The 27,177-nt window shown below is 35.9% G+C and overlaps 1 protein-coding gene across 8 annotated transcripts in view; it reads right to left on the bottom strand.

Annotated features, from left to right (window-relative positions):
- LOC127832501 (forkhead-associated domain-containing protein 1-like) overlaps nucleotides 1-27,177 on the bottom strand; it is a 102,724-nt gene that overhangs the window by 49,271 nt on the left and 26,276 nt on the right. For 7 of the 8 annotated variants that reach the window (XR_008026930.1, XR_008026933.1, XR_008026929.1 and 4 more), the window contains 8 exons: nucleotides 18,041-18,159; nucleotides 17,019-17,126; nucleotides 15,349-15,474; nucleotides 10,892-11,071; nucleotides 5,139-5,303; nucleotides 4,369-4,581; nucleotides 2,427-2,666; nucleotides 1,446-1,644 (listed from right to left, as the gene is read on the bottom strand). Coding sequence is in view for 2 of the 8 variants with exons in the window: in XM_052358002.1 (XP_052213962.1) it covers nucleotides 1,446-1,644; nucleotides 2,427-2,666; nucleotides 4,369-4,581; nucleotides 5,139-5,303; nucleotides 10,892-11,071; nucleotides 15,349-15,474; nucleotides 17,019-17,126; nucleotides 18,041-18,159 (1,350 nt within the window). In the remaining 6 variants the exon portion in view is untranslated. The remainder of the gene's footprint in view (nucleotides 1-1,445; nucleotides 1,645-2,426; nucleotides 2,667-4,368; nucleotides 4,582-5,138; nucleotides 5,304-10,891; nucleotides 11,072-15,348; nucleotides 15,475-17,018; nucleotides 17,127-18,040; nucleotides 18,160-27,177) is intronic. The other variant, XR_008026934.1, reaches the window with a different exon arrangement.

The following is a 27,177-nucleotide window of genomic DNA, read 5'->3' as shown; positions in this document are numbered from 1 at the left end:
TGAAACATGACCATCTTTTAAAAAAGCAGCTTGTAAAATAACAAGCTTTAAACAAAGCAACATTGAATCTTAGCAATTGTTTAACATAGAATAGTAATTATATTTTGTTTTGTTTCTGCTAGGACCTACATACATGGCAGTAACGTAACATTCTGAAAACCTTGCCATTTTTACTGTTAATAAATTAACCGTTACATTGCAATGTGCTTCTTAGACTCTGAAACATCAAATGAAATTGGGTAGCATTGCTTGTTTCTCAAGTGTATATAGACACATGAATTACATGTCTCAAGTTTCAGGTTCTCACCACATACCGTTATTGCTTTAATAAAGCTTTAACAATGACCACCTCAGAAGTAAACTGACAATTGCAATATGCAAACAGTATATAACCAGAACAACCTGCAAGTAATTCTAAGTCTGTGCTAGATTTATGCTATTTGCTGTTCACCACTATCTTGGGCGTGGACATTATTTCCTTTAATACTTGAATGCTGCAAGAACCATTTTAATTTAATTATATTTTTTAAGGAACCACAAACCTGTCAAAATGTTCATCTGAGCGGGAAAGGGTTCAACTTATCAGGTATGAATTCCATGGGATACAGCACTATTTAACCCTTTACCACTATGAATCCCATGGGATACAGCACTATTTAACACTTTACCACTATGAATTCCATGGGATACAGCACTATTTAACCCTTTACCACTATGAATTTCATGGGATACAGCACTATTTAACCCTTTACCACTATGAATTCCATGGGATACAGCACTATTTAACCCTTTACCACTATGAATTCCATGGGATACAGCACTATTTAACCCTTTACTACTATGAATTCCATGGGATACAGCACTATTTAACCCTTTACCACTATGAATTCCATGGGATACAGCACTATTTTACCCTTTACCACTATGAATTCCATGGGATACAGCACTATTTAACCCTTTACCACTATGAATTCCATGGGATACAGCACTATTTAACCATTTACCACCAAGAATTCCATGGGATACAGCACTATTTAACCCTTTACCATTATGAATTCCATGGGAGACAGCACTATTTAACCCTTTACCACTATGAATTCCATGGGATACAGCACTATTTAACATTTTACCACTATGAATTCCATTTACCACTTAGATACATATTTTCAAGCTTTTGAAGTCCCTTAGAAAGTTAAATTTAATATAAGACCTTTCTTACTTGATTCAAGTATTTAAGGCTTCATCTACAAACCTTAAGATACTGATGAGCAGCAAACAGCATAAAACCTGTTCTGATTTTATGCTGTTTGCACATAGCCATTTTCAGTTGGCTTCTAAGTGGGAAAGGGTTAATAAATTGCAATATTGAATGTTTACTTCTGCAAAAGCAACATCGTGAAATCAACGCAAAATCTGAAAAGAAGGCGCATCCAAATTCAACCTACCGTCAGCAGTAAGTTTCACATTGACGCCACATTTCTCAAGAGCATTTTCGATATCTGTCTCCCACGCTAGCTCCCCCTGCAGGAGGCCTATAAACACTTCCTTGATCCAGGCCAGGCTGTCGTCACAGGTCACAGACTGCAGGAGGCTGATCTCGTCTTTCAGAGGGCCGGACAGGCGGCCATTTTGTCGTAAGTGTGCCTTGAAAAGTTATAATTATGATTTAAAAGGTACACCTGGTTTCAGATGTCAGACGTTTTACCTCATCTTCACAAAACGTTACATTTATAAGCTTAGGTGGATTTCAACCTTGTGGAAAACAACAAACACGCATGGTATATTTCATCATTTTGTTTTCTTTCATGACGTAATGAGATGTTTTTTATGTTGTTTTTCCAATATTTAGTTCATGTTCAAAATATAGACAGAAACATGCAAATGTATGTGATAAATTGAACACAAGTTAAGTGTTGAGTACACATAAGTTGTGCGCTTTCCAAGGCTTGTGATTTAGGCCTCGCTATATAAACATGCCTGAATTCAACATTTAAAGTAGGTCCCTGAAATCTTTATATAAAAAAATGGCTACAAAATAAAGGTTACCCTGACATGCATTTGGTTAAAAAAGTTCAGAAGCAAAGTGAAAATGACTATGTGCAAACAGCATAAAACCAGATCAGCCTGCAAGTAACTTGCACTCTGTTCAGGTTTTGTGCTGTTTGCTGCTCACAAGTATCTAAGGGTTGGAAATGAAGCCTTTAAAACTTGAATCTAGTAAGAAAGATCTTTAATTTAATTTAACTTTCTATGGGACTACACATGCATAAAAATACATACTAAGTGGTAAAGAGTTAAAAGATAGGCCTAAGAAACATTGCCTGACCGAAAAAGACAAGTACAAGTCAACAGGTTTTTCATTGTTTTACCTAAATGATTTTTTATTTCTGTAAAATCTAAGCAAACAATTAAATCAATCTGTTTACTTTTGCATTCTGGACTCCCTTGCGTAGATCATGTACATTCTTTTGAAAGTCTTTGCTGTTGGTGTCGGCCATTTTTAACTTATGTTCCAATTCCTTGATATTCTTAAACGAGTTTGTTCTCTCATCGATTATTTTCTTGAGCGTTTCTAGGAGTTCATCATCGCTTATTTCTGTGTCTGGGGCTTTTATACCCGGCGTTGAAAATGTTGTTTGAACTACACGGTTCCTAAAGCGTTCATTCTGAAATAAAAACGCACTGATTAAAGATTTGAATATTTCAACATAGTTAGAGAAATCACATTTGTATGTTTTGATTGGTCAAGCAAAATAATGTAACTTTTGTTTAAACAGGAACAAATGATCCATAACTACAGTAACTACTAACCTTTGCATAAATTATCAAATATCACATTTTACTGTTCCTTTCAATTATCATTAAAATGTGTTGTGATTCACAATTTATGGCCATGATTAATTTTGTGTAACTGTCACTATTGAAAAGTTGTTAAAGACTAAATTGATAAGTTCAAATAAGTTGCTACAACCAATATTAGTATTTCAAGAAGGAAACCCCATGTTGGCTTAAAACAAACACTGAAACTTAACAAATAACAAGAGATGTGTTAGTCAGAAACACAATGCCCCCTATTGCGCCGCTTTGAAATTTAAAAAAAGATTTTTTACCTTTGACCTTGAAGGATGACCTTGAACTTGAACTTCCACCACTCAAAATGTGCAGCTTCATGAGAACGCCGCTTCGATTTTTTTTTTTTGTACCTTTGACCTTGAAGGATGACCTTGAAGGATGACCTTGACCTTGAACTTCCACCACTCAAAATGTGCAGCTTCATGATAAGGCCGCTTTGAATTAATTTTTTTTAACCTTGAAGGATGACCTTGACCTTGAAGGTTGACCTTGACCTTGAACTTCCACCACTCAAAATGTGCAGCTTCATGACAACGCCGCTTTGAAATATTTTATTTATTTTTTGACCTTTGACCTTGAAGGATGACCTTGACCTTGAACTTTCACCACTCAAAATGTGCAGCTTCATGAGATACACATGCATGCCAAATATCAAGTTGCTATCTTCAATATTTAAAAAGTTATGGCAAATGTTAAAGTTTTCGGACTGACAGACGCCATATATATGACAATCAACCTTAAAGGATGACCTTGACCTTTACCTTTCACCACTCAAAATGTTCAGCTCCATGAGATACACATGCATGCCAAATATCAAGTTGCTATCTTCAATAGTGAAAAAGTTATGGCCAATGTTAAAGTTTTTTTCGGACGGACGGACAGACTGACATACACACATACACACATACTGACATACTGACTGACGGACAGTTCAACTGCTATATGCCACCCTACCAGGGGCATAAAAACAATGATTTTAAAAAGAGTGTTCCCTATAAATTGAATATATCCTATACAATTGCAATTACCCCCCCCCCCCCCCGAATATTTACAAATAAAAGACCATTTTATATACAATGTCACATACTTATTACTATATATTTTCAATGATTTTATTTCTTGATATTTTACAGCCTGTGCCTTTTGGATTGTGAAAATAGCTTGATAAACCATGAAATTGTGTACTTTGAAACATTAAAAATATGATTTTTAATAACAGTATAGTATTGCAATTGTATATCAGTGCATGTTTAACTGCCTTTGTTTAATTATATTGTAAAGTGCTTCTTTAATATCTTCTCACAATTGCAATATTGTTTAGTTAATATCCATTAACATGCAGGTTAAACTGCAATAATTGCAATAATTGCTATCATTTTAACTATAGAAGTTTGGCATATTTTTTTTCAAATTTGGTCAGATTTTTTAAAATTAATTTTTGCCCTTGGGAAACAGTCTTTTAGAAGCTGTAATTTTTGGCCAAAAAAATACTGCCCACATATATTTAACAAATACCTTTTTGGAGAGCTGTTCCAAATCAACACGCACGAGTCGCTCAGCGCGCTCTAAATCCTGGGCCTGACTCTTGGCCTCGTCAATCAAACCCTGGAGTTTCCGCTGTACGTCTTTCTCCGCGAACAGCGTTGTCTTTGTCTTCTCCAATTCCTCTCGGAGACTGTCGATAAGCGTCTGCTGCTCGGCAACCTTGCTCTCTGTCGTCTTGAATTTCTATTGGTCAAAAATGTGCGCAATTAATTGTTTGTATATTTGTGAAGATCGTAAATAATAATTTACTAGTGGATCAAACAAATCCTTTACAAATTGTCAACAAAAATTCATTAAACAATTGGCTGTGTATACTATTTTTTTAGCAGTACAAAAACCTATAATAACTCAAAATAATCAAGTTTGTCCCCATTTGTACATTGCTTTGCAGTATAGGATCTCAAAAGCAATAAAAACATATTATAACGTGTTATAACAGTGGAGTGTAGTGAAGATGGAGCCATTTAATAGCGTAAAACACAATACAAAAAATCTGTTATACCGTTTGAAAGCAAGGCAACATATCAAGCGATACGGTTGCCATGGTGTAATGGATATGGTGTCCGCCTTGTGACCCGGAGGTCACGGGTTCAATCCCCTATGTGTAGATCTCCCCAAAGACACCAAGTACTGATTCTAGGCCAAGGAAACGGAGTGTTTCACTTCAGTTAACCTGAGGCTTTTGAAGCAATCGAGCTAAAATAGATGGGCATAAACTAACCTAACATATCAAGACATACCTGTCTGAGACTGATCAATTCACGCTCCCGGGCGTCTCTTTCCTCGTTTTTTGGGTCCTTAAGCTTATTAACTGTGGTGGTCATTGTGGACAGTTTGGAATCCTTCTCCCGTAGTTCTTTTTTTAGCGCCTCAATTTCCCGGGTCAATTTTGATATTGAAGAGTCCTGGAATAGTTAAAATGTTAATGCAAAATTCTAATTTCCAAACGATAATTGTTTAGATTGATATAAAATTTAAAAGATTATAATCTGTTTTCATGTAAGCTTTAATATTAATAGTTGTTTTTGATTTAACTATTTGTAATAAAAACATTCATTTTTAAAACAAAATAAAGAATCTTTTTTTATCTTATGTTTTATTCATTGAACATAGTGACTGTCTGTGTATGTTTTAAGAAAGCAAGTAACATGGAGTATAGTTAAAAAGGACCATTGACTTCTATGATTATTTCGTGAAAGTAAGATAAATGAACATTGCTCAGAGAAAACAGGGCATACTTAACTCTTTACCATTTAGATACGTATTTAACCCTTTACCACTTAAATATGTATTTTTAGGCATTTGTAGTCCCTTAAAAAGTTATATCTAATTAAAGAACTTTCTTACTAGATTCAAGTTTTTAAGGCTTCATTTCCAACCCTTAGATACTGACGATAGCAAACAGCATAAAACCTGAACAGATGGCGAGTTACTTGAAGGCTGTTCTGGTTTTATGCTGTTTGCATATAGCAATTGCCACTTTGCTTCTAAGTGGGAAAGGGTGAAATATGCAAGCTTTGTTTGTTACACCCTGACAAACAAACACACAAACTAAAGAGGATTTGTTTTTCAAAATCTAGCCCATTCCGGATTAAATCTACTGAAAACATGCATTCCCTTACCAAAATGACTTACTCCCACTTATATGTGGCTTATATGCAAAGTATAAGGGAGTTATATATGGTTTATAAACCGCTTATAAGTCGCATATAAGCATTCAAATATCTTGTATAAGCGAGATATAAGTCTAAGGTATAAGCGAGTTGTAAGTCTAGAATTGTTTCGCATATAAGCAGCTTATAATGCGGTTTATAAACTGCATATACCTCCCTTAAAACAATGCCAAAACTATCCACTGTTTTCTTTAGCTTATATACGGCTTATACACCGCTTATACATCTAATCCAAGCCTCAAACTGACCAATCATGAGATGACATTTTTGTCACATGACCCAGATTGACCAATCTGAGCAACACAATACAACAACACTGGTGTGTGTCTTTTGAATAATTTCTAGCAATGATGCCCAATAAAGAGGTTAATATATAAATCTTTCTAATCAGATACTATTAAAAAAAAAAAAAAACAAACACGTCTTAATGCCGAGCTAAGCCTTTATTTGTCAGTCAGCATTCCGCTGAAACATGACTGGCATGTATGTGCCCCGACCCGGGATCGAACCCGGGACCTCTGGATTTTAACGCAAGCGCCTTATCCACTGAGCTACGGAGGCACACGGTATTAATGGTGAGTATTTTATTGTAATTTAACAAAATAACACATTAATTTTGATGATTAAGGTATTAAATTATGGCATAGACAAAAGTGGGTGCATGGGTAATGGTCAGTGGTTTCTCGAAAACAATGTCATAAACTCAATATAATAATTGGAAAGATTTATCTATTTCATTAGATAAAATAATGATATATAGTTAAATGACGTCTGTCTGACTACAAAATTTTGTCTTGATTTTGAGTTTTTTTGTTGTCTAGAAGGTCTTTATACGCGCGTGACGAATTCGTTGTTTACATGTAAGAAATCTTAAGTGATGTTTGATCGCCCGTTAAGTGACACATGCTTTTGTAAGTTATTACTTCTTTTCTCAATATATTTTAAACTTTCATTGGTTGCAATACACTCGTTGAAGGCTTATCTATTTGGTTATGTAACATTCAAAGATTGAGAACTTGAATAAATGGAGTTTATGACAAAACAATTTTTGACAGGTTCCCCACCCACTTGCATGTGTGATGAATCCTTAAACCCATAAAGCAGTGAAAATTTCTGTTGTTGTGACGGGTAAAACGTTTTCCAGCATAGGCCGTTTTTTTAGCTCTACTGGCCAAAGACCGGAAGAACTTATGTGATGATATGGTTTCCGTAGTCCGTCCGTGGGTCCGTGCATCAGTATAAGCGGCTTATATGCAAACTGCTCAATTTCTTAAAATTTATAGCTCGCATATAAATGCTTATATGGCACATATAAGCGGCTTATATGCAAAATACTCAATAACTTTATAGTCCACTTATAAACCGCATATAAATCGCATATAACTCCGTTATACCCCGCTTATATGTATCCAATTTTTATATGCGGCTTATACTTCGCTTACATCTCATTTGTATGTAAAATCCCAACATGTGGCTTGTAAGCGACTTATATGCAAAACTTGTAAAACCACTTATATGCGACATATAATTTTTTTTTGGTAAGGGTTTATACGATTTAATGTTACTCAGTTTCAACTTCTAGATATGCTGGAGGTCATTACCAATTTCCACATTATGATATTAACATACCCATATATAAATGGCAATACTGTTTTTGAAGAAACTCATATGTGTACTGTGCCCCAAAAATGCCATAACTATGATATCTACCTTCCAATAAATTGCATAATTTTTGGCAAAACAAATAAATTAGGAATAATGGAATGGTGGAGTAATGAATTCTTTTCATTACAGGATTACTGGTTAATTCATTCACACAAAAGAAAATACAGAAACAATTCAGTCAGTATACATGCAATCATGCAAACTATGCAACAGAACAAAGTGTAAGGCCACACTCTAAGGAAAGGGGGGTTTAATGCATGTGCATAAAGTGCTGTCCCACATAAGCCTGTGCAGTCTGCACAGGCTAATCAGAGACGACACATTCTGCATCACAATGGATTTTTGCAATGAAGCGATCTTCTTTAAAGAAACTGCACAGGCTAATCAAGGACAACACTTTACGCACAGGCTAATCTGGGACGGCACTTTACGCACATGCATTTCACCACTTTTTTACAGAGTGGGATCCAAATACAATAACCAATATACATGTAGATCTAGACACAATTGCACTGACTGACAGTATGATTAAAGTGCTAATTTTCTTCAAAATCATTATAACACAGACAAATAAATACCATAAAAAATCAAATACATTTAAATTACAATTGTGTAAATAATGTAAACATTTACAACTTTGCTGAAGTAAATTTACGTGTCGATTTTTATATAAGCAATTCAAAGATGTTACTTTGATAAGGTGATTTAATTAAAAGAGTAATTCCAAAATATCAACTTATCATATAATATTTTAAGGTTTTAAACACATTTATTGTCTCCAAAAATGTTATAATGAGTTTGTTGGGTTAGGTGCATTTACAAAACAAGATGCACAAAATATAAAAATGATGCCATATTGTGAACATGTTCATCAAAAAAATGTCAAAGAAATCAAGAAATAATACTGCTTGCTTATAATGTATGTGCCAGGTAAAAGAACTGCAGGAAATAAATGAGTCCTGCTCTGTCAAAAGGGGGTTTAATGCATGTGCTTAAAGTGTCGTCCCAAATCAGTCTACACAGGCTAATCGGGGATGACACTTTCTGCCTAAACTGGTTTGTCAAAAACAGTCTTCCATTTAACGAAAAATTTAATTTAAGTGAAAAGTGTCGTCTCTAATTAGCCTGCAGATTGCACAGGCTAATCTGAGAAGTCACCTTACGAACATGCATTAAACTTCCTTTTCTCAGAGCTGGCGGCTCAAATAATAAATGAAAACAAGAGCTATCTCTAGACTTAGGAAAACAGGCGTACCAGTAATCCTGGTAACATTGGATGTCAGAGTTATAGAGTTGTTAAGTCCCTTTCAACATGATGACCTCAAAGACATGCCAGCGATGTTTTTCCTTGTTTATAAAGTACCGGAAAACAGCATTTTCTCAATTGGAAAAAAATACACATTTCCCAATTGCCATAAAAAAATCCCACTTGCTTAAAAAAAAATAATTAAAAAATGCAACATTAAGTTATTTTCCCTATGCAGCTCTATGGCTTGAACCAAAGTAAATTTAATATTGTCAACTTGACAACACTTAGTTATCAATGTTAAAGTATTTGTTAGCAAAAACTAAAATACACCAATTTCCCATTGTCAGTTTGTGAAGACTTCACAAAGCAACTTTTCCCAAATTCAGGGTTTTGGGCTCAAATTTTTTCCCAATTGGGCTTGTACTGGTACTTTTCCTGATTGGCCACACAAAAAAACGCGGTGACAACCTAAAAGACATGCATTATTTTCCAGTTGAATGTCTCCCTGTGATATGCTTAAAAAACCATTTTTGGCTACATAACATAAGACTCTGCCCATGGTTTGCGGTTGCTGGTTCCGGTAGAAAAAAAAGAAATATACCGACATGTACTTCTTGCACTAACACCTCCATGAAGTAAAATACATGCCATGTGTAATGGTTATACAATTGTCTTAGTATTTGTACTCAAAGAAATACAAAGGATATATTGTTAGCTTTTGTCGTAATACCAAAAAATTAAACCTTTTTTGTTAAAGGGAGATAATTAAAAACATACATTTATATTTTGACCAGAGCTTAATTGCATCAGTTAGTAGTTTTTCTATAAAATCATACTTTTTCATTTTACGTGAATACTGTAAAAATTAAAACATGATACAAATAAATGATGCATGTAATAAACAGAGATTTGCCCAAACCAGCCATATGCGGAAAAGTCACAGCAAACTAACAAAAGCCACAAAAATCACATGGTTTAGAATACATAATTGCAGTTGTGTCACCTTGCCAACTTTTGATCTTTGTTCGTCCCAACTGATAAAGTAAGCTTGCGACTTAAGCTGCCGAAAGAAAAATAAAAACAATTCTGTTAATGTAAATATTGATATTAAAAAGCTACTGAATTTGTCTTTACTGCTAAAATAAATTTTGACTTTGGCTATTACAAAAAGATGCCAAACTAATGTTATATACATGGCTAGGATTATTTTTACTGCTTATAAAATTATCAAATGAATTTTGGCCTTTTGGACTGAAAATATAAAATTGAATTCATTATTTTATGATTTATGAAATGAGCAAATACAGATTAAGGAAGCATATTACTATTAAGGTGTTAGTAAAAAGAAATGTTTATTTTATTTTATCAACAAATCTAGAAAACAGGGAATTATTATTTCTAACCATGATGAAAGCAAGGCCATTGCATCTGCACCCCTCATAAAATAAGGCATAAAAAAACAAAGTACAACAACTTTAGGGATCTGAGTCCTTTTTTTAGTGAGCATTCAAGGAAGGTAACTAACCTAAGAGTTTCCCCATCTCCATAACAATTAATTCACTCTCACGTCATCGACTTGTATTTTTATTATGTATTGATAATTAATTGCTTTAGAGCATTATTCCATCAAAGACAAAACAACATTCAAACAGTAATAGCCTACTATGGCATGACAGAGTATGGCAGTATGAAAGAAAATATCTAAATTAAACAGTTCACAATATGGCTACAAAGCAGGTAACACAAAAAAATGTCAGGTTAGATATTAGATGTTAGAATTACGTTCAAAGCTCTTGGTTAAACAACAGAAAACAGGAAAGCTAACAAAAGGTCATCCCATAACCAAGGGAGGTAAATATGAGTTTGGTGCAGATTTTACAAGCTGGTTATTTTTTGACAATCATACTTTATTGCCCATATCTCGCTGCATTTGCGTAACTAATCCTGATGTAATATTTTTGTCTTTTTTCACCCGTTCAAGCTCATTCCGAAGGTTATTTAGCTCTTTAATTTTTTCAGCGAGCTCTGCTCGTATATTTCCGGGATTTTCAAGGTCTATAACCGTCTGAGCCTGTAATTGTGATAGCTGAAAAGGAATGCAGTCATGTTATTGTCTTCTCTAGAAAAATTCCAGTCTAATTCACATCATCTATAAAAGACAGCACATTTCAAGCACATTTTTAGACCAAGCTGCGTCATGAAAAAACACTTAAATAATAGCCATAAAATTGAAATAATGCCTATGTAGGAAATTTCATTACTTGAATAATTGAATTTAAACTTTGCAATTGCATTTCTATATTGTTTTCCCAACTAATATGAAATATATTTAGGGTAATTTTTGTAGGTAAGAAATTTCATGGCTTACTTGAATCAGTGAATTTATACTCTGCAATTGCATTTTTAGATGTTTTTCCAACTAATGGGGGGTATTTTTATTGTATTGTAATAAAAGGGTTGCTGTTAAAAAATCTTCATGCATTTGGTTTTAAATAAGCACAAAACTTACAATATTAGAGCATCCACTATAACATGCAGTTAATACTTCAGGAACACATACTCCAACAAAAATGCTAAAACATGCATTAGTTAATGTTTTTGTAATGTTTAAAATGCCAGTTTTAAAAATTGAATTGAATTATCAACCAATCACATGTTAAGAGTGAAAATAACTCTATCAATGAATATAAAGCACCTTTAAGCAAAACATATTTGTAAAACTATGTTTTGTTTAAATGTCAATTTACTTTACATCAAACATTTTTCTACAAAAGTACTCAAATTGCTTTACCATTTATCTCTCCTATAGCCAACAATGCTTTCACACAAACACAGTGTTAATAGTGTTCTCTATTTTTTGCATTCAATATGAATATATGGACCCTGCTCTGTGAAAAGGGGTTTAATGCATGTGCGTAGAGTGTTGTCCAAGATGATCCTGTGCAGTCTGTCCAGTCTAATCAGGGACAACATTCCTGTGCAGTCTGTCCAGTCTAATCAGGGACAACATTCCTGTGCAGTCTGTCCAGTCTAATCAGGGACAACATTCCTGTGCAGTCTGTCCAGTCTAATCAGGGACAACATTTTCCGCTTGTATGATATTTTTCGTTTACCTTAAGTCTCTTCTTAACTTCAAAACTCAAGTTTAGGCGGAAAGTTTCGTCCCTGATTAGCCTGTGCGGGCGGCACTGGCTAATCGGGGAAGACACATATCTCACATGCATTAACCCATGTTTTCACAGAGCACAGCCAATATAATTATAAAATTTCGTGGGAAAAGCTGGCGTCAAGCATGGATCTTACACGTTATCAAACTGTATGAACTGCACAAGCTTAATATCTGGGACCTTAGTTTACAGTTTTCATGATATTTTTCATGAAGAAGGTACTTTAAAGTATTTCATACAAAAATACAAAGTAAGTAGAACTGTCACTGATGCTATTGTGAGTTGACTGCACCCACTGATCTTGGCTGAATAATATTGTTTTATAGTATACTATTGTGAGTTGACTGCACCCACTGATCTTGGCTGATTTATACTGTTTTATAGTATACTATTCTCCGCAGCTTGTTCTCATTAACTGGCAAAATGAAACCATTTATCTAGCAAGTTTTTTTCATAAATATGACACCTGACCAATTATATTAAGTAAATTATTATACAAGAACATAAATAATTAACATAAAAATTATAACTACGCGCCATCTACTTGTTTTATGTTAATACAATACTATATTATCATATCTCCAAGTAATCACAACTACAGTTAAATACATGCTCATTTAAATGAACACTTAAATATGTGAAGTCAATTAATTATCTATATAGCACACTGCTAACTCATCCAGAACAAAGTGAATACCTCACGAGAATTATCTTCAAAATCCTTTGTGGCAAATAAATTTGAAACACATTAATTTACACTTGTACGGACAAACAAAAGATATGTGCTGTGCTCTGTGAAAAAGGGGGTTTAATGCATGTGCGTAAAGTGTCGTCCCAGATTAGCCTGTGCAGTCTGCACAGGCTAATCACGGACAACACTTTTCGCTTTTATGATATTTTTCAATTTAAGAAAGTATCTTTTGGCAAAAATCAAGTTTTTGCGGAAAGTGTCATCCCTGATAAAGGATGCTAAGACTAATCTGGGACGACACGAAATTACCAACATGCATTAAACCCCTTATTCACAGAGCATTGCACATATCTTGTTTTGATTATTTATTACAAAGTAGTTATTTTACCTTTTACAAGGTAGTTCTTACTGTTAAATTTCATAAGGTTGAAAGTCAGACGCTTTGCACAAACTTTTAATTAAACAAGGGCTGTTTGTAAACCACCCATGCCCCCCAAATGGGCTTTGTAGTGGAAGCCATTGTGTGAATACGTTAGAAACCATTTTAATGCTTCAGGTCACTGTGACCTTCACCTTCGACCTAGTGACCTGAAAATCAATAGGGGTAATCTGCCAGTCAAGATCAATGTACCTATGAAGTTTCATGATTCTAGGCCTAAGCATTCTTGAGTTATCATCCGGAAATGTTAACATTTCCAGTTACTGTGACCTTGACCTTTGACCTTATATAGTGAACTGAAAATCAATAGGGGTCATCTGCCAGTCATGATCAATGTACCTATGATGTTTCATGATCCTAGGCCTAAGCGTTCTTGAGTTAACATCCGGAAACCATTTTACTGTTTCGAGTCATTGTGACCTTGACCTTTAACCGAGTGATCTGAAAATCAATAGGGTCATATGCCAGTCATGATCAATGTACCTCTGAAGTTTCATAATCCTAGGCCTAATGGTTCTTGAGTTATCAACCGGAAACCATGTAACTGTTTCAAGTCACTGTGACCTTGACCTTTGACCTAGTGACCTGAAAATCAATAGGGGCCATCTGCAAGTCATGATAAATGTACCTATGAATTTTCATGATTGTAGGTCTAAGCATTGTTGAGTTATCATTCGGAAACTATTTTACTGTTTAGTCACTGTGACCTTGACCTTTGACCTAGTGACCTGAAAATCAATAGGGTTCATCTGCCAGTCATGATCAATGTACCTATGAAGTTTCATGATCCTAGGCCTAAGCGTTCTTGAGTTATAATCCGGAAACCATTTGGTGGCCGGAGCGACCAACGGACCGACATGTGCAAAACAATATACCCCTTCTTCTTCAATAGGGAGCATAAAAATCAATACTGATAAGGTTTCCTTTGGGTGCACCTGTGTTTATTAAATGCAGCATCTTGTCATAAATTTTGATCTTTGAATATTATCTATGATAAAAGTTGCTTGAAAATTCAATTTTTACTTGTAATAACACTGACTTTTGAAACAAATTACGCTTATAACCTTTTATTTGTTACAAAGTGGTCAAACGAAGTGACCCCTTCTTTGCTGGCAAGATATCATTAATTCAGTCTCTCATAATGATGCCAAGTACTTGTTCTAATCAAGCAATTAAAGACTCAAAATTTATGTCAAAGTCAAAATGAGGTCCGGTGATGTGGTCATGTTAAGAGTGTTTAAAGATAACATCCATTCTGAATTAGTTGAAGTTCAAACAAAGGAAATGTCAAAACAAGGTCATATAATGTGGATGTGCTGCCACTGTTCAAAGACTCCATCCATCCATGCACTTATGGAAGGGCTCCATAGAAAGCATAGTACACGTTGCACCAAATGCATCATTTTGGGTTAACCACCAATTTAGACCTTCTGAATAAATCACAAGGTAGGTCAATGTCAAGGTCAACATGAGGTTAACCCTTTGCATGCTGGGAAATTTGTCTTCTGCTAAAATGTCGTCTGCTGAATTTATAAAATTAGCAGTTTCTTCGATTTTTTTCAAAGAATACTATCAGAATAGCAAACAGTTTGGATCCTGATGAGACGCCATGTTCTGTGGCGTCTCATCTGGATCCAAACTTTTTGCAAAGGCCTTCAAAATACGGTTCCCGCACTGAAAGGATTAAGGGTGATGTTTGTGTGTTGATAGTATCAAGATTCATTGACGTTTTACAAAACATGTCATTGTGTGTTATTGAACTTGTACCAATAGACAGATTGAAGAACACATGAAAAATTAGCACACAGGCCAATTGTTAAGATTCTAACCGTCATCAGGAAATGCTAGTGACACAAAAATAACAAGAAAAGTGAAAAAACAAACAAGCAAATATTGTGGAAAATTAGATATATTGTAAAAAAAAGTCGAGACAAGTTTTCCAAATATATTGTACATTGGATAAAGCCATGTGCGAAAAAGGTATGAAATAGGATTGGAATTGTTTCCAATACACAATGCTTAATAAGTGGAATAAGTTAACAAGTCAAAGCATCAGCAATAATTACCTGCTCTCGCAACTGGTTGATTTCTTGTTTCTTGGCAGTCACTTCATTCTCCAGGTGCAGCAGTCGACTCGTCACATCAGGATCTGCACCAATCACCATGGGAGCATGCTGTTGTGAGTGCATGTTCTAGAATATATAATGTAGTTGTTAAAAGTATGTTTAAAATGAGCCCTATATTTAAATAATTATTGGTCTCAGATTTTTTGATGTAGATACGTACTAACAACACAATATAATGTAAGAAATCTTATAACATCTTATGCACGACCATAACCCAGTTGAAATAAGACCATTATTTCTTCCAATATGATACAAGACCATTTGTCATCCAACTGATTTAAGACAATGCCTCACCATCTTGGCATACTACCATTTGATGTTAGACCATTCCCCACAAACTTGATGTAAAAAGTTTGTAAACCATTTTTCACTCACCTAATGTAACCTATTTCCCACCCACCTGATGTAACCCATTTCCCACCCACCTGATGTAAACCGTTTCTCACTAACCTAATGTAAACCCATTCCCCAACCACCTGATGTGAACCATTTCCCACTCATCTAATGTAAAACCATTGCCCACCCACCCGATGTAAACCATTTCCCACCCACCGTATGTAAACCATTTCCCATCCACCTAATGTAAACCTATTTCCCACCCACCTGATGTAAACCATTTCCCACCCACCTGATGTAAACCGTTTCTCACTCACCTAATGTAAATCCATTCCCCAACCACCTGATGTGAACCATTGACCACTCACCTAATGTAAAACCATTGCCCACCCACCTAATGTAAACCCATTTCCCACCCACCTGATGAAAACCATTTCCCACCCACCTGAGGTAAACCCTTTCCCACTCACCTAATGTAAACCCATTCCCCAACCTACTGATGTGAACCTTCTCCCACACACATGATGTAAACCATTTCCCACCCACCTTATGTAAACCATTTCCCATTTACCCAATGTTAACCATTCCCCACCCACCTGATGTAAACCATTTCCCACACAGCTGATGTAAACCATTTCCCACCCACCTGATGTAAACCATTTCCCATCCACCTGATGTGAACCATTCCCCACCCATCTTATGTAAATCATTTCCCATCCACCTGATGTAAACCATTCCCCCACCCACCTGATGTGAACCATTTCCCAACCACCTGATGTTAACCAATCCCCACCCACCTGATGTAAACCATTTCCCACCCACCTGATGCAAACCATTTCCCATCCACCCGATGTGAACCATTCTCCACCCACATAATGAAAACCATTCCCCCTACACCTGATGTAAACCATTTCCCCCCACATGATGTAAACCATTTCCCACCACCTGATGTAAACCATTTCCCATCCACCCGATGTGAACCAAGGCCCACCCACCTGATGTCAAACATTTCCCACACACCTGATGTAAACCATTTCCCACCCACCTGATGTTAACCATTTCCCATCCACCTGATGTGAACCATTCCCCACCCACCTGATGTAAATCATTTCCCATCCACATGATGCAAACCATTTCCCCACTCACCTGATGTGAACCATTTTCCATCCACCTGATGTAAACCCATTCTCCACCCACCTGATGTAAACCATTCCCCACCCACCAGATGTAAACCATTGCCCCACCCACCTGATTTAAGCCATTTCCCCACCCACCTGAAGCTGCTGCTGCATCTGATCCATTGTTTGGTCCTTCTTCATCGACTCCAGTTCCACAGCACGGAGTCGGTTTACCTCCTCTGATAGCTCTCGTATTTTCAGATCCTGAACAGGCAACATGTGGAGAATTAAACAGAAATAAATAGAATGAGATGGTAAAACTTGCAGCATTTATCTGAAAACCATTGAATGCAAACTTTAAGAAATGAATTCAAACCTATCTTACGCAGGCTTACAGCACTCAACTGAAACCATTTGTACCCAAACCAAGAGCACTTAACTAAAATAGCTGATACTCAATCCTGACTTTACTCAAAGGAACTTAAACCCACAGCACTCAACTGAAAGGAATGGTATTCACACCCAATGCATTCAACTCAAACCAATGATTCACAAAACTACAGCATACAAAATGTATGCTCAGACCTACAGCCCTAAACTCAAGCACAAGGAAGTCAAATCTTAATCACTTAACTCAAATAAATGCTACTCAAACCTACAGACTTAAACCTATGACATGAAACTCAAATTTATGGAACTCAAACACTACATTACTAAACTTCAACCTATGACAGTTAACTCAAATAAACTATATTCAAATATTAAGCACTAAAGTCAAAGGTATGGTTCTCAAACCTACAGCTCTCTTACATAAGGTACTCAAACGTAAATTACTCAACTCATACCTTTGGAACAAAACCTACAGAAGCGAACTCTAAACTATAGCCCTTAACTCATACATAATTATGGTACTTAGACCAACAGCACTCAATGCATAAGTTTGGTACTTAAACCTACATCACTAAGTAACACCTCATTGTAACACACAGCACTCATATGCATGCTACTTAAACAAAGAGCACTCAAGTAATACCTTTGCATTTAACCTACAGAGCTTAACTCAAATGTATCTTACTCTCAACTACAGCAATCCCATGTAAGCAAACATACAGCACTTAACTTAAAGCAATGTATTCAAACCTACACCACTCAACTCAAATCCATGTACACAAACATACCTTCTCATGCAGCAAGTAAAGCTCCCCGGGCCCCTGGGTGTTGGACTGCTGTGACAAGGGCGGGGCAAACTGACTGGCAACCATGCTGCGACCTGTGCCTGTGTTCACCCAGCCACCACCTTCAAAGGGTAACAAACCAGTCTAACAGTGATAATATCAGAAACCAGTCTAACAGTGATAATATCAGAAACCAGTCTTACAGCAATAATATCAGAAACCAAACTAACAGTGATAATAACAGAAACCAGTCTAACAGCGGTTAAGCATTAAAATTACTGTGTAAGCAGTCTAACAATGTTTCCGCATGGAAATACCCCGTAACCAGTCTAACAGTCATTAAGAATTGAACTTAATGTGTAACAGTGCTTAAACCTTTCCCACTAGAGACATGCATTTTGATGCATTTTCAGTCTCAGTTCAGTTGGGAAATCTTATAAAATTAAAAACGATTCTTAAAGTTTTAAAGCGTTCATTAAGATGCTGACTAGCATAAAACCTGAACAGATTCTGAGTAACTTGTTCACTGTTCTGGTTTTATGCTTGTTTCATACAGCTATTGTTACTGTGCTTCTGAGTGTGAAAAGGTTAACCCTTTCCCACTCAGAGGCAAAGCAAACAAGAGCACCGCCTTGCAGGTGCAGACCACTCATCTATTTTTCTTTTTAAAGGTGTAGGGACCTATCTCAATTTCAATCACAAAGGAGGGAGGGGTGGAGTGGAGAGGGGTGTATAGTGTGGGGGTGTGGTCATTTATTACATTATCTCCAAAAATGCAAAAAAAATTGGGGGGGGGGAGGGATTCTTGCAGGGTTCATACAGATTTTCTCCAATGAAATTCAAGCAATTTTCAAGAATTTTTCAAGGGAAAAAATCCAAATTTAAGCACTTTTTTAGTCCGACCTACTGAAAACTGTATATTATTCTGTGGCCAATACTGACAATATTTTCGCTAAATTGGTCTCTTCTTGCCTAATATTCTATGTGAATTTCAACAGTCTGCACTACCCTGCTACAGTAACAACTGTTTAATCAAAAGTAAGATATTTCATTATAGTTATTGACCAAGGCATTACACATACCAAAAACTGTTATTTGTATTGAATATCATTATGTATTCTAAATGTTCATAACAGATATTCCAGTGATATAAAATATAGCTGCTACAAAATGTTAAAGACAATTATGCATTTGATACAAATTAATTCTGAAGTAAAAATAGAAAACTACAAATGTACAGAATCTCGCAACGGCAATATAAAATGCCATGTCTTAATTGAGGCTTGTAAAAATTATACTTATTAATTAATTTTCTACAGCAGGTACAAATGTACATGTAAAATCTGTTATAGATGCAATAGTGTACTGTGTATGTTCAGACTGAGAGTCTGCACTCATGTAAACAGATTGCAGTTTCTTCACAGTATCATCTTATTTATTTGACAATCAGTCAAGTGCAACTTTTTTGTCTTTTGTCTTTTGCAGTACGTCTGAATGAATTGGGTTAACCGAATGAATTTGCTTCACAAACTGCATTTTAGGTGGCTTTTCAACGCCGATTCCCCCATACTGTCGATCTCTATACCTGTTCTGCGTTCTTTACAAGATGCTTTGACTTTAGAATTGGCATTGTCAACAACCCAAGGGTACTTCAAAAGCCACCCTTTCTGAAAAATGCACTTATTGGCTGGCATATTTCAACTTGTCAGCACAGTAATGGCATAATGCGTACAACAAAAACCGAAGTAGACCAATTGGCGGAAGATTAGTAGTAGTTGCCTCCCTTACGTTCTAAAACCCGTACCAACCCATATCTATCCAGTACCTGCCCGTATGAACAGATCGGAACCGTCATAAATTGTGAAAAAAACTATGCCTTACGACTCACGGAAATTAAATATTTTTATCCGTTTTTCAAGCACTTTTCCAGCCAAATTCAAGCACTTTCTAAGCACTTTTCAAGGCTATGGTTGAAAATAAGCACTTTTAAGCACTCCAGATCGTTTTTAAGCACTTTTCAAGATAAACCTTGATTTTCAAGCACTTTTCAAGGTCTGTGCGAACCCTGTCTTGGGTGGGATGGTTGGACAGTATTTCAAAAATAAAATAATAAAAATAAAAAAAACTTTGCCTGCACAGTCCCCTTACGATAGTTAGTAAGTGTTGCAAGTATGAAAGCGATAGCTTTGATACTTTAGGAAAAAAATGTACCTAAACACAAAACTTAACCAAATTTTCAATTTTCTAAGTATAAAAAGGGCACATAATTCTGTCAAAATGCCAGTCAGAGTTACATAACTTTGCCTGCACAGTCCCCTTATGATAGTTAGTAAGTGTTGCAAGTATGAAAGCAATAGCTTTGATACTTAAGGAATAAAATGGACCTAAAACACAAAACTTAACCAAAATTTTCAATTTTCTAAGTATAACAAGAGCGCCGCATGACGGAGCAATATACGCCCGATTCGTGTGCCATTGGAGATGATACACTGATGATTGATGTATTTGTTTTGGAAATAAGCAAAAAAAAATTTCAAAAATCCCGAAAAAAATAAACCCGATGAAAATATCGCAAAATAAAACTGGATAAAAATATTGCATAAAAATATTGCATGTGTTAATCGGTTGCATGTCTCCAATCAGACCTGACTGATATATAATCTATATACTACCTCTGACCAAGTTTGGTGAATTCAACTTGAACTAGAGCTTTGTCACTGAATGTGACTTATACCCCCATACCACTTTGACGCAGGATAAAAAGTTGTTTAAAAGTTTCGGATGAATACAATTTGAATTAGAGTCCGGACAAAGTGGCGCCGTTGAAAATGCACTAATTGACCCTATGACCTAGTTCTTGACCCGACATGACCCATATTCGAACTTGACCTAGATATCAACTAGATGCAACTACTGACCAAGTTTGGTAAAGATCGGATGAATACAATTTGAATAAGAGTCCGGACAAAGTGGCGCTTTTGAAAATGGACTAATTGACCCTATGACCTAGTTTTTTACCTGGCATGACCCATATTCGAACTTGGCCTAGATATCAACTAGATGCAACTACTGACCAAGTTTGGTGAAGATAAGATTTATACAATTTGAATTAGAGTCCGGACAAAGTAAAATGCACTAATTGACCCTTTGACCTAGTTTTTGACCCAGCATGACCCATATTCGGACTTGACCTAGATATCAACTAGATGCAACTACTGACCAAGTTTGGTGAAGATCGGATGAATACAATTTGAATTAGAGTCCGGACAAAGTGGCGCCGTTGAAAATGCACTAATTGACCCTATGACCTAGTTTTTGACCCGGCATGACCCATATTCGAACTTGGCCTATATATCAACTAGATGCAACTGCTGACCAAGTTTGGTGAAGATCGGATGAATACAATTTGAAATAGAGTCCGGACAAAGTGGCCCCTTTGAAAATGCACTTATTGACCCTATGACCTAGTTTTTGACCCGGCATGACCCATATTCAAACTTGGCCTAGATATCAACTAGATGCAACTGCTAACCAAGTTTAGTGAAGATCGGATGAATACAATTTGAATTAGAGTCCAGACAAAGTGATGCCTTCCGCCCGCCGCCCGCCCCCCGCCCGCCCGCCCGCCAAGGGGTTTCACATAATACGTCCCGTATTTTATACGGGCGTATAAAAAGGGCACATAATACTGTCAAAATGCAAGCCAGAGTTATCTAACTTTGCATTCCCAGTCCCCTTATGATAGTTAGTAAGTGTACCAAGTTTGAATGCAATAGAATTGATACTTCATGAGAAAAGTAGACCTAAACGCAAAACTTAACCGGACGCCGACGCCAAGGTGATGACAATAGCTCATAATTTTTTTTCAAAAAATAGATGAGCTAAAAATGGCTATATGCATACAGCATAAAACCAGAACAGCCTGGGAGTAACAAGCAGTCTGTTCAGGTTTTATGCTGTTTGCTGCTCATCAGCATCTAAGAGTTGGAACTGAAACCTTTCAAATTGGATCTTGTAAGAAAGGCCTTTAATAAAATTTAATTTTCTAAGGGACTACAAATGCATCAAAATATGTATCTAGGTGGTAAAGAGTTAAGTAATGGTCTTACTCTGTAACCAGTCCAACCATGGTTAAGCACTGGAACTACTGTTTAATTAGTTAAACAGTAAAGAAGTAATGTGAATGACAGTGTAATCGGTACATAAATAGTAAAGAATCTGACTAAATTGGTAACAATCAAACAGTCATAATATTATGGATTGATGGCATTAGCAAGTGTGTCAAGTTAAAGCAAAAATTACATGTGTCCATCTTTTTCTTGTAGAATTTATATATTATGGATTGATGGCATTAGCAAGTGTGTAAAGTTAAAGCAAAAATTACATGTGTCCATCTTCTTCTTGTATAATTTATAAAATCAAAGAATTGTGTCCCAAAATGACTGCAATATTGATATTTAGTGAATGCTCTTATCAAAATTGAAAAGTCAACAAAATGTTTGTGTCTATTAAATGGTGTTGAAAATTGATTTTAAAAGAAAACACACCAGCTGCAACCTTATAACTAATAATAAAAATCTATCCATACGCAATTACACTAGAATCATTTAACAAGAGCTGTTCTTAGACAGCCCGCTCGACAATTTCTTGACTTCATAGTATGGAGTACATTTACCGTCAGTCACCTATTAATATGACCACAAATACATATTTGTTGTTGAATATGTGTAGTAGTTCTACACACAGGTGGTTAGCTTGTGGCTTTGATATTAATTAGTAAAAACATCATTTTGAATGAAAAACAAGAGCACTGCATAACGGGTGCCACGCTCGGCTACGGGTGCAGTTTTGAATAAATGAAAGCTTGTCAGAATTTTTTTTTTTTTTTTTAGAGGTCACAGTTACCTTGACCTTTGACCTAGTGACCATAAAATGGGTGTGGCATGTAGAACTCATCAAGGTGCATCTACATATGAAGTTTCAAAGTTGTAGGTGGAAGCACTTTGATTTTATAGAGCCAATGTTAAGGTTTTAGCACAACACGGACGTCAGTCTGCGGACGACGAGTTGGCTATGACAATACCTCGGGTTTTCTCTGAAAACGCCGAGCTTATAATCAAATTAAAATCATCCGACGAGAACAGGCTGATAATATGCACATCTCCTCTTGGTAGTGAAGCTTCCCATAAAGTTTCATTGAATTCCCGTAATAAGTTGCTGAGAAATAGCTCGGAGAAGAATTGCACTATATCTACAATGGAAAATTCCAAGGGCCATAACTCTGTGAAAATCATCCGACCAGAACCCGCTGATAATATGCACATCTCCTCTTAGTAGTGAAGCTTCCCATAAAGTTTCATTGAATTCTAGTCATTAGTTGCTGAGGAATAGCCCGGACAAGAATTGCACTATATGTACAGTTAATGGAAAATTTCAAAGGGCCATAACTCTGTGAAAAATCATCCGACCAGAACCCGCTGATAATATGCACATCTCCTCTTGGTAGTGAAGCTTCCCATAAAGTTTCATTGAAATCCGGTCATTAGTTGCTGAGAAATAGCCCGGACAAAAATTGTGCACGGACGAACACACGGACAGACAAAGCGGCGACTATATGCTCCCCCAAAATTTTTTTGGGGGAGCATAAAAAATAATATAAAATATATCTATAACAAGGTATTCAAATCAAGATCACACGAAAACAGGATGCATCGCTTTCAACAGCCATAACTTTATCAATTGTGCAGCGATTTCCATGAACTTGGTCTTATTCAAAGCAGAAATTAATTTCCTTTCTGGATAGGTACATATCTTGTAATATTTTTACAAATACTGGGTCAAAGTTTAAGAAATAACACAATACACAACTCTTGTGACCGGCACTTGTCATACCTGTAGTAAAAACAGTGATACAGAGAAGTTGCAGATTAACATAGACACAAATTTTTTAGTACAACAAGAGCTGTATTTGTCAGAAACACAATGCCCCCTACTGCGCCGCTTTGATTTTTTTTTTGACCTTTGACCTAGAAGGATAACCTTCACCTTTCACCACTCAAAATGTGCAGCTCCATGAGATTCACATGCATGCCAAATATCAAGTTGCTATCTTCAATATTGCAAAAGTTATCAGCAATGTTCAAGTTTTCGGACAGACGGACGGACGGACAGACAGACTGACAGACAGTTCAAATGCTATATGCCACCCTACCAGGGGCATAAAAATGGGGCATAATTCTATTATAATTGCAGGGAAGAGATATTGAATTGATCACTGGTCTATGTGTAATAGAAACAGTGATCTGGAGATGTGACACATTTGCCTTAACCCTTTGCATGCTGGGAAATCTGGCGTCTGCTAAAATGTCGTCTGCTGAATTTCTAACATTAGCATTTTCTTTGATTTTTTTTTCAAAGAATACTATCAGAATAGCAAACAGTTTGGATCCTGATGAGACGCCACATTCTGTGGCATCTCATCTAGATCCAAACTGTTTGCAAAGGCCTTCACAATTCGGTTCCAGCACTGAAAGAGTTAAAAGCATTAAAACTGATGTACCTCCATTGATGTATAAATCAAAGATACTTTAAGTAGTAAAGATAACTCTGAAAGCCATAGAAAAAGAGGAGATAACCAGACATCACCAGACTGAACTAAAATAAAACTATTCATCTGATCGTGAGACAATGACTAGCTTCAACTTCTTTGTTCAGCTACCAGAAAAACCCATATACAAGTGCCATAGTAAAATGTATCTAAACATTGATTTTAACGAATTACTGATACCGAGGTCCTGTCACATGTCATTGTTATGTGTATGGTTATGACTACCTTGATGTCAACATTCAAGTGGATTTAAATCTATAAAAAAATGCATTTATGTCAACATTAAAGTGTACTTCAATCTATTAAAAAATACAATGATGGCAACATTCAAGTGGAATTAAATCTATAAAAAAATACATTGATGTCAACATTCAGGTGGAATTAAATCTATAAAAAATATACATTCATGCCAACATTCAAGTGGACATAAATCTTTAAAAAAAATATTTGTACTTTTTTATACTGAAAAAAGAAATGTGTTATAATATTGCAAAGTTGATTTCAAAAGATTTTTTAATTTCAGCATTAAGCTTTTATTAAAAATACAGGTTCAATATTCATGTGTAATAGTCCTGTGTCAGTTTTAAATTTATACTTGTGAAATACCCTTAAAACTGAGACAGCCATTTCAAACAGGTTTGAAAGAAATATAAACAAGACTATTGCCAAGCAATATATGTCCCCTACCGGCTCCACCATTTTCAGAAATATATATATATTTTTTTTTAATATTTGTTGCCATAGCAACCAGAATTTTTTACGTAGGAACAAAATGAAATGACGTGCATAATGTCCTTATTGCCATCTATCCATGTTTCAAGTTTCATGAAAAAATATAAAGAACTTTTAAAGTTATCGCAGGATTCAGAAAAGAGTGACAGACTCACAGACTCACAGACTGACGGACACACAGAGCGCAAACCATAAGTCCCCTACGGTGAAACCGGTAGGGGACAATAAACAAGGCAAGCTATATGACTTAAACATGGCACATAGAAGAAGGGGGATAAGAAATTTGAAATAAACACATATTGATCAAACACACTGAAACATGAAATTCAGCAGTCATGAAAACTAATTTTAATCCATAAGACAAAGTATGAAAACAAATCAACATGGCTCAAGTCTCATAAACATCAGTATAAATATGCAAAACTTTAGCCAATCAAAAAGATAACCTTATTTGGATAACAATAACCGAAGTAAAAACCCTTGGCTAAATCTGACCCAAAACTAAACCAAAACGTGCGTCTGTTCTGATATCTTTTTTTATACAATCACTAAACCAATAAGAAACCGTCGGAGACAGGTGATGCTCCCCAAAGGGTTTTTTGTCACAATATTGCACTATATATTCAGATAAAAGGAAACGTCTTGAGGGCACAGTAGTTGGGAGGACAAGAATTTTTTATAGAAAATTTCAAAGGGCAATAACTCTGTGAAAAATCATCCGACCAGAACCCGCTGATAATATGCACATCTCCTCTTGGTAGTGAAGCTTCCCATAAAGTTTCATTGAATTCTAGTCATTAGTTGCTGAGAAATAGCCCTGACAAGAATTGCACTATATGTACAGTTAATGGAAAATTTCAAAGGGCCATAACTCTGTAAAAAATCATCCGACCAGAACCAGCTGATAATATGCACATCTCCTCTTGGTAGTGAAGCTTCCCATAAAGTTTCATTGAATTCCGGTCATTAATTGCTGAGAAATAGCCCGGACAAAAATTGTGCACAGATGGACGGACACACGGACATACGAAGCGACGACTATATGCTCCCCCCAAAATTTTTCGGGGGAGCATAAAAAGATATCCTAACAAGATGTGTTTGTGAAACACAATGTCCCCCTATATGACGTTTGACCTTGAAGGATGACCTTGACCTTGTGAAGGATGACCTTGACCTTTCACCACTCAAAATGTGCAGCTTCATGAGATACACATGCATGCCAAATATGAAGTTGCTATCTTCAATATAGCAAAAGTTATTGCAAAATGTTAAAGTTGGCGCAAACAGACCAACAGACAGGGCAAAAACAATATGTCCCCCACTACTATAGTGGGGGACATAAAAATAAAGATAACCAACATTTATCCACTGGATAAGAGGTATCAAGATTTATACAATTGGCTACAGGCGTATAGTTTTGTGTGCTTCATTCCTTACCCAGTGGCACAAACTCCAAACACAAAGTGACAGATAAAAGCAAAGAATTAATAGACATACCTTGAATTTAGTGAGTTTTTAGAAAAAAACACTAATCTGCTGGGACAAACACTGGTGATTCGTTTAAAATTCGTCCCAAATCAAAAGTTTGGTCTTGCATTACAAGGTGAAGAAGCCCAACTTAAAAATGGCAAACAGATGATGTGGAATAGGACATAATGTGGTGCCATCTATTTATGTTAATTTTATACATGCTTATGAACTGAGCTTTTTCGCACCATTTTGAGAATACACATATAACCTGTAACCTTGGATTTGGACTTTTGTCATCAAATTACTTAAAATTTGGGACAATTAAGTATCA

This window comes from Dreissena polymorpha, chromosome 5, assembly GCF_020536995.1.
Source record: "Dreissena polymorpha isolate Duluth1 chromosome 5, UMN_Dpol_1.0, whole genome shotgun sequence".
In the NCBI taxonomy this organism is placed as follows: domain Eukaryota; kingdom Metazoa; phylum Mollusca; class Bivalvia; order Myida; family Dreissenidae; genus Dreissena; species Dreissena polymorpha.
The sequence above is the reverse complement of the archived record's forward strand: the minus strand, read 5'-3'. Positions and strand labels throughout refer to the sequence as shown.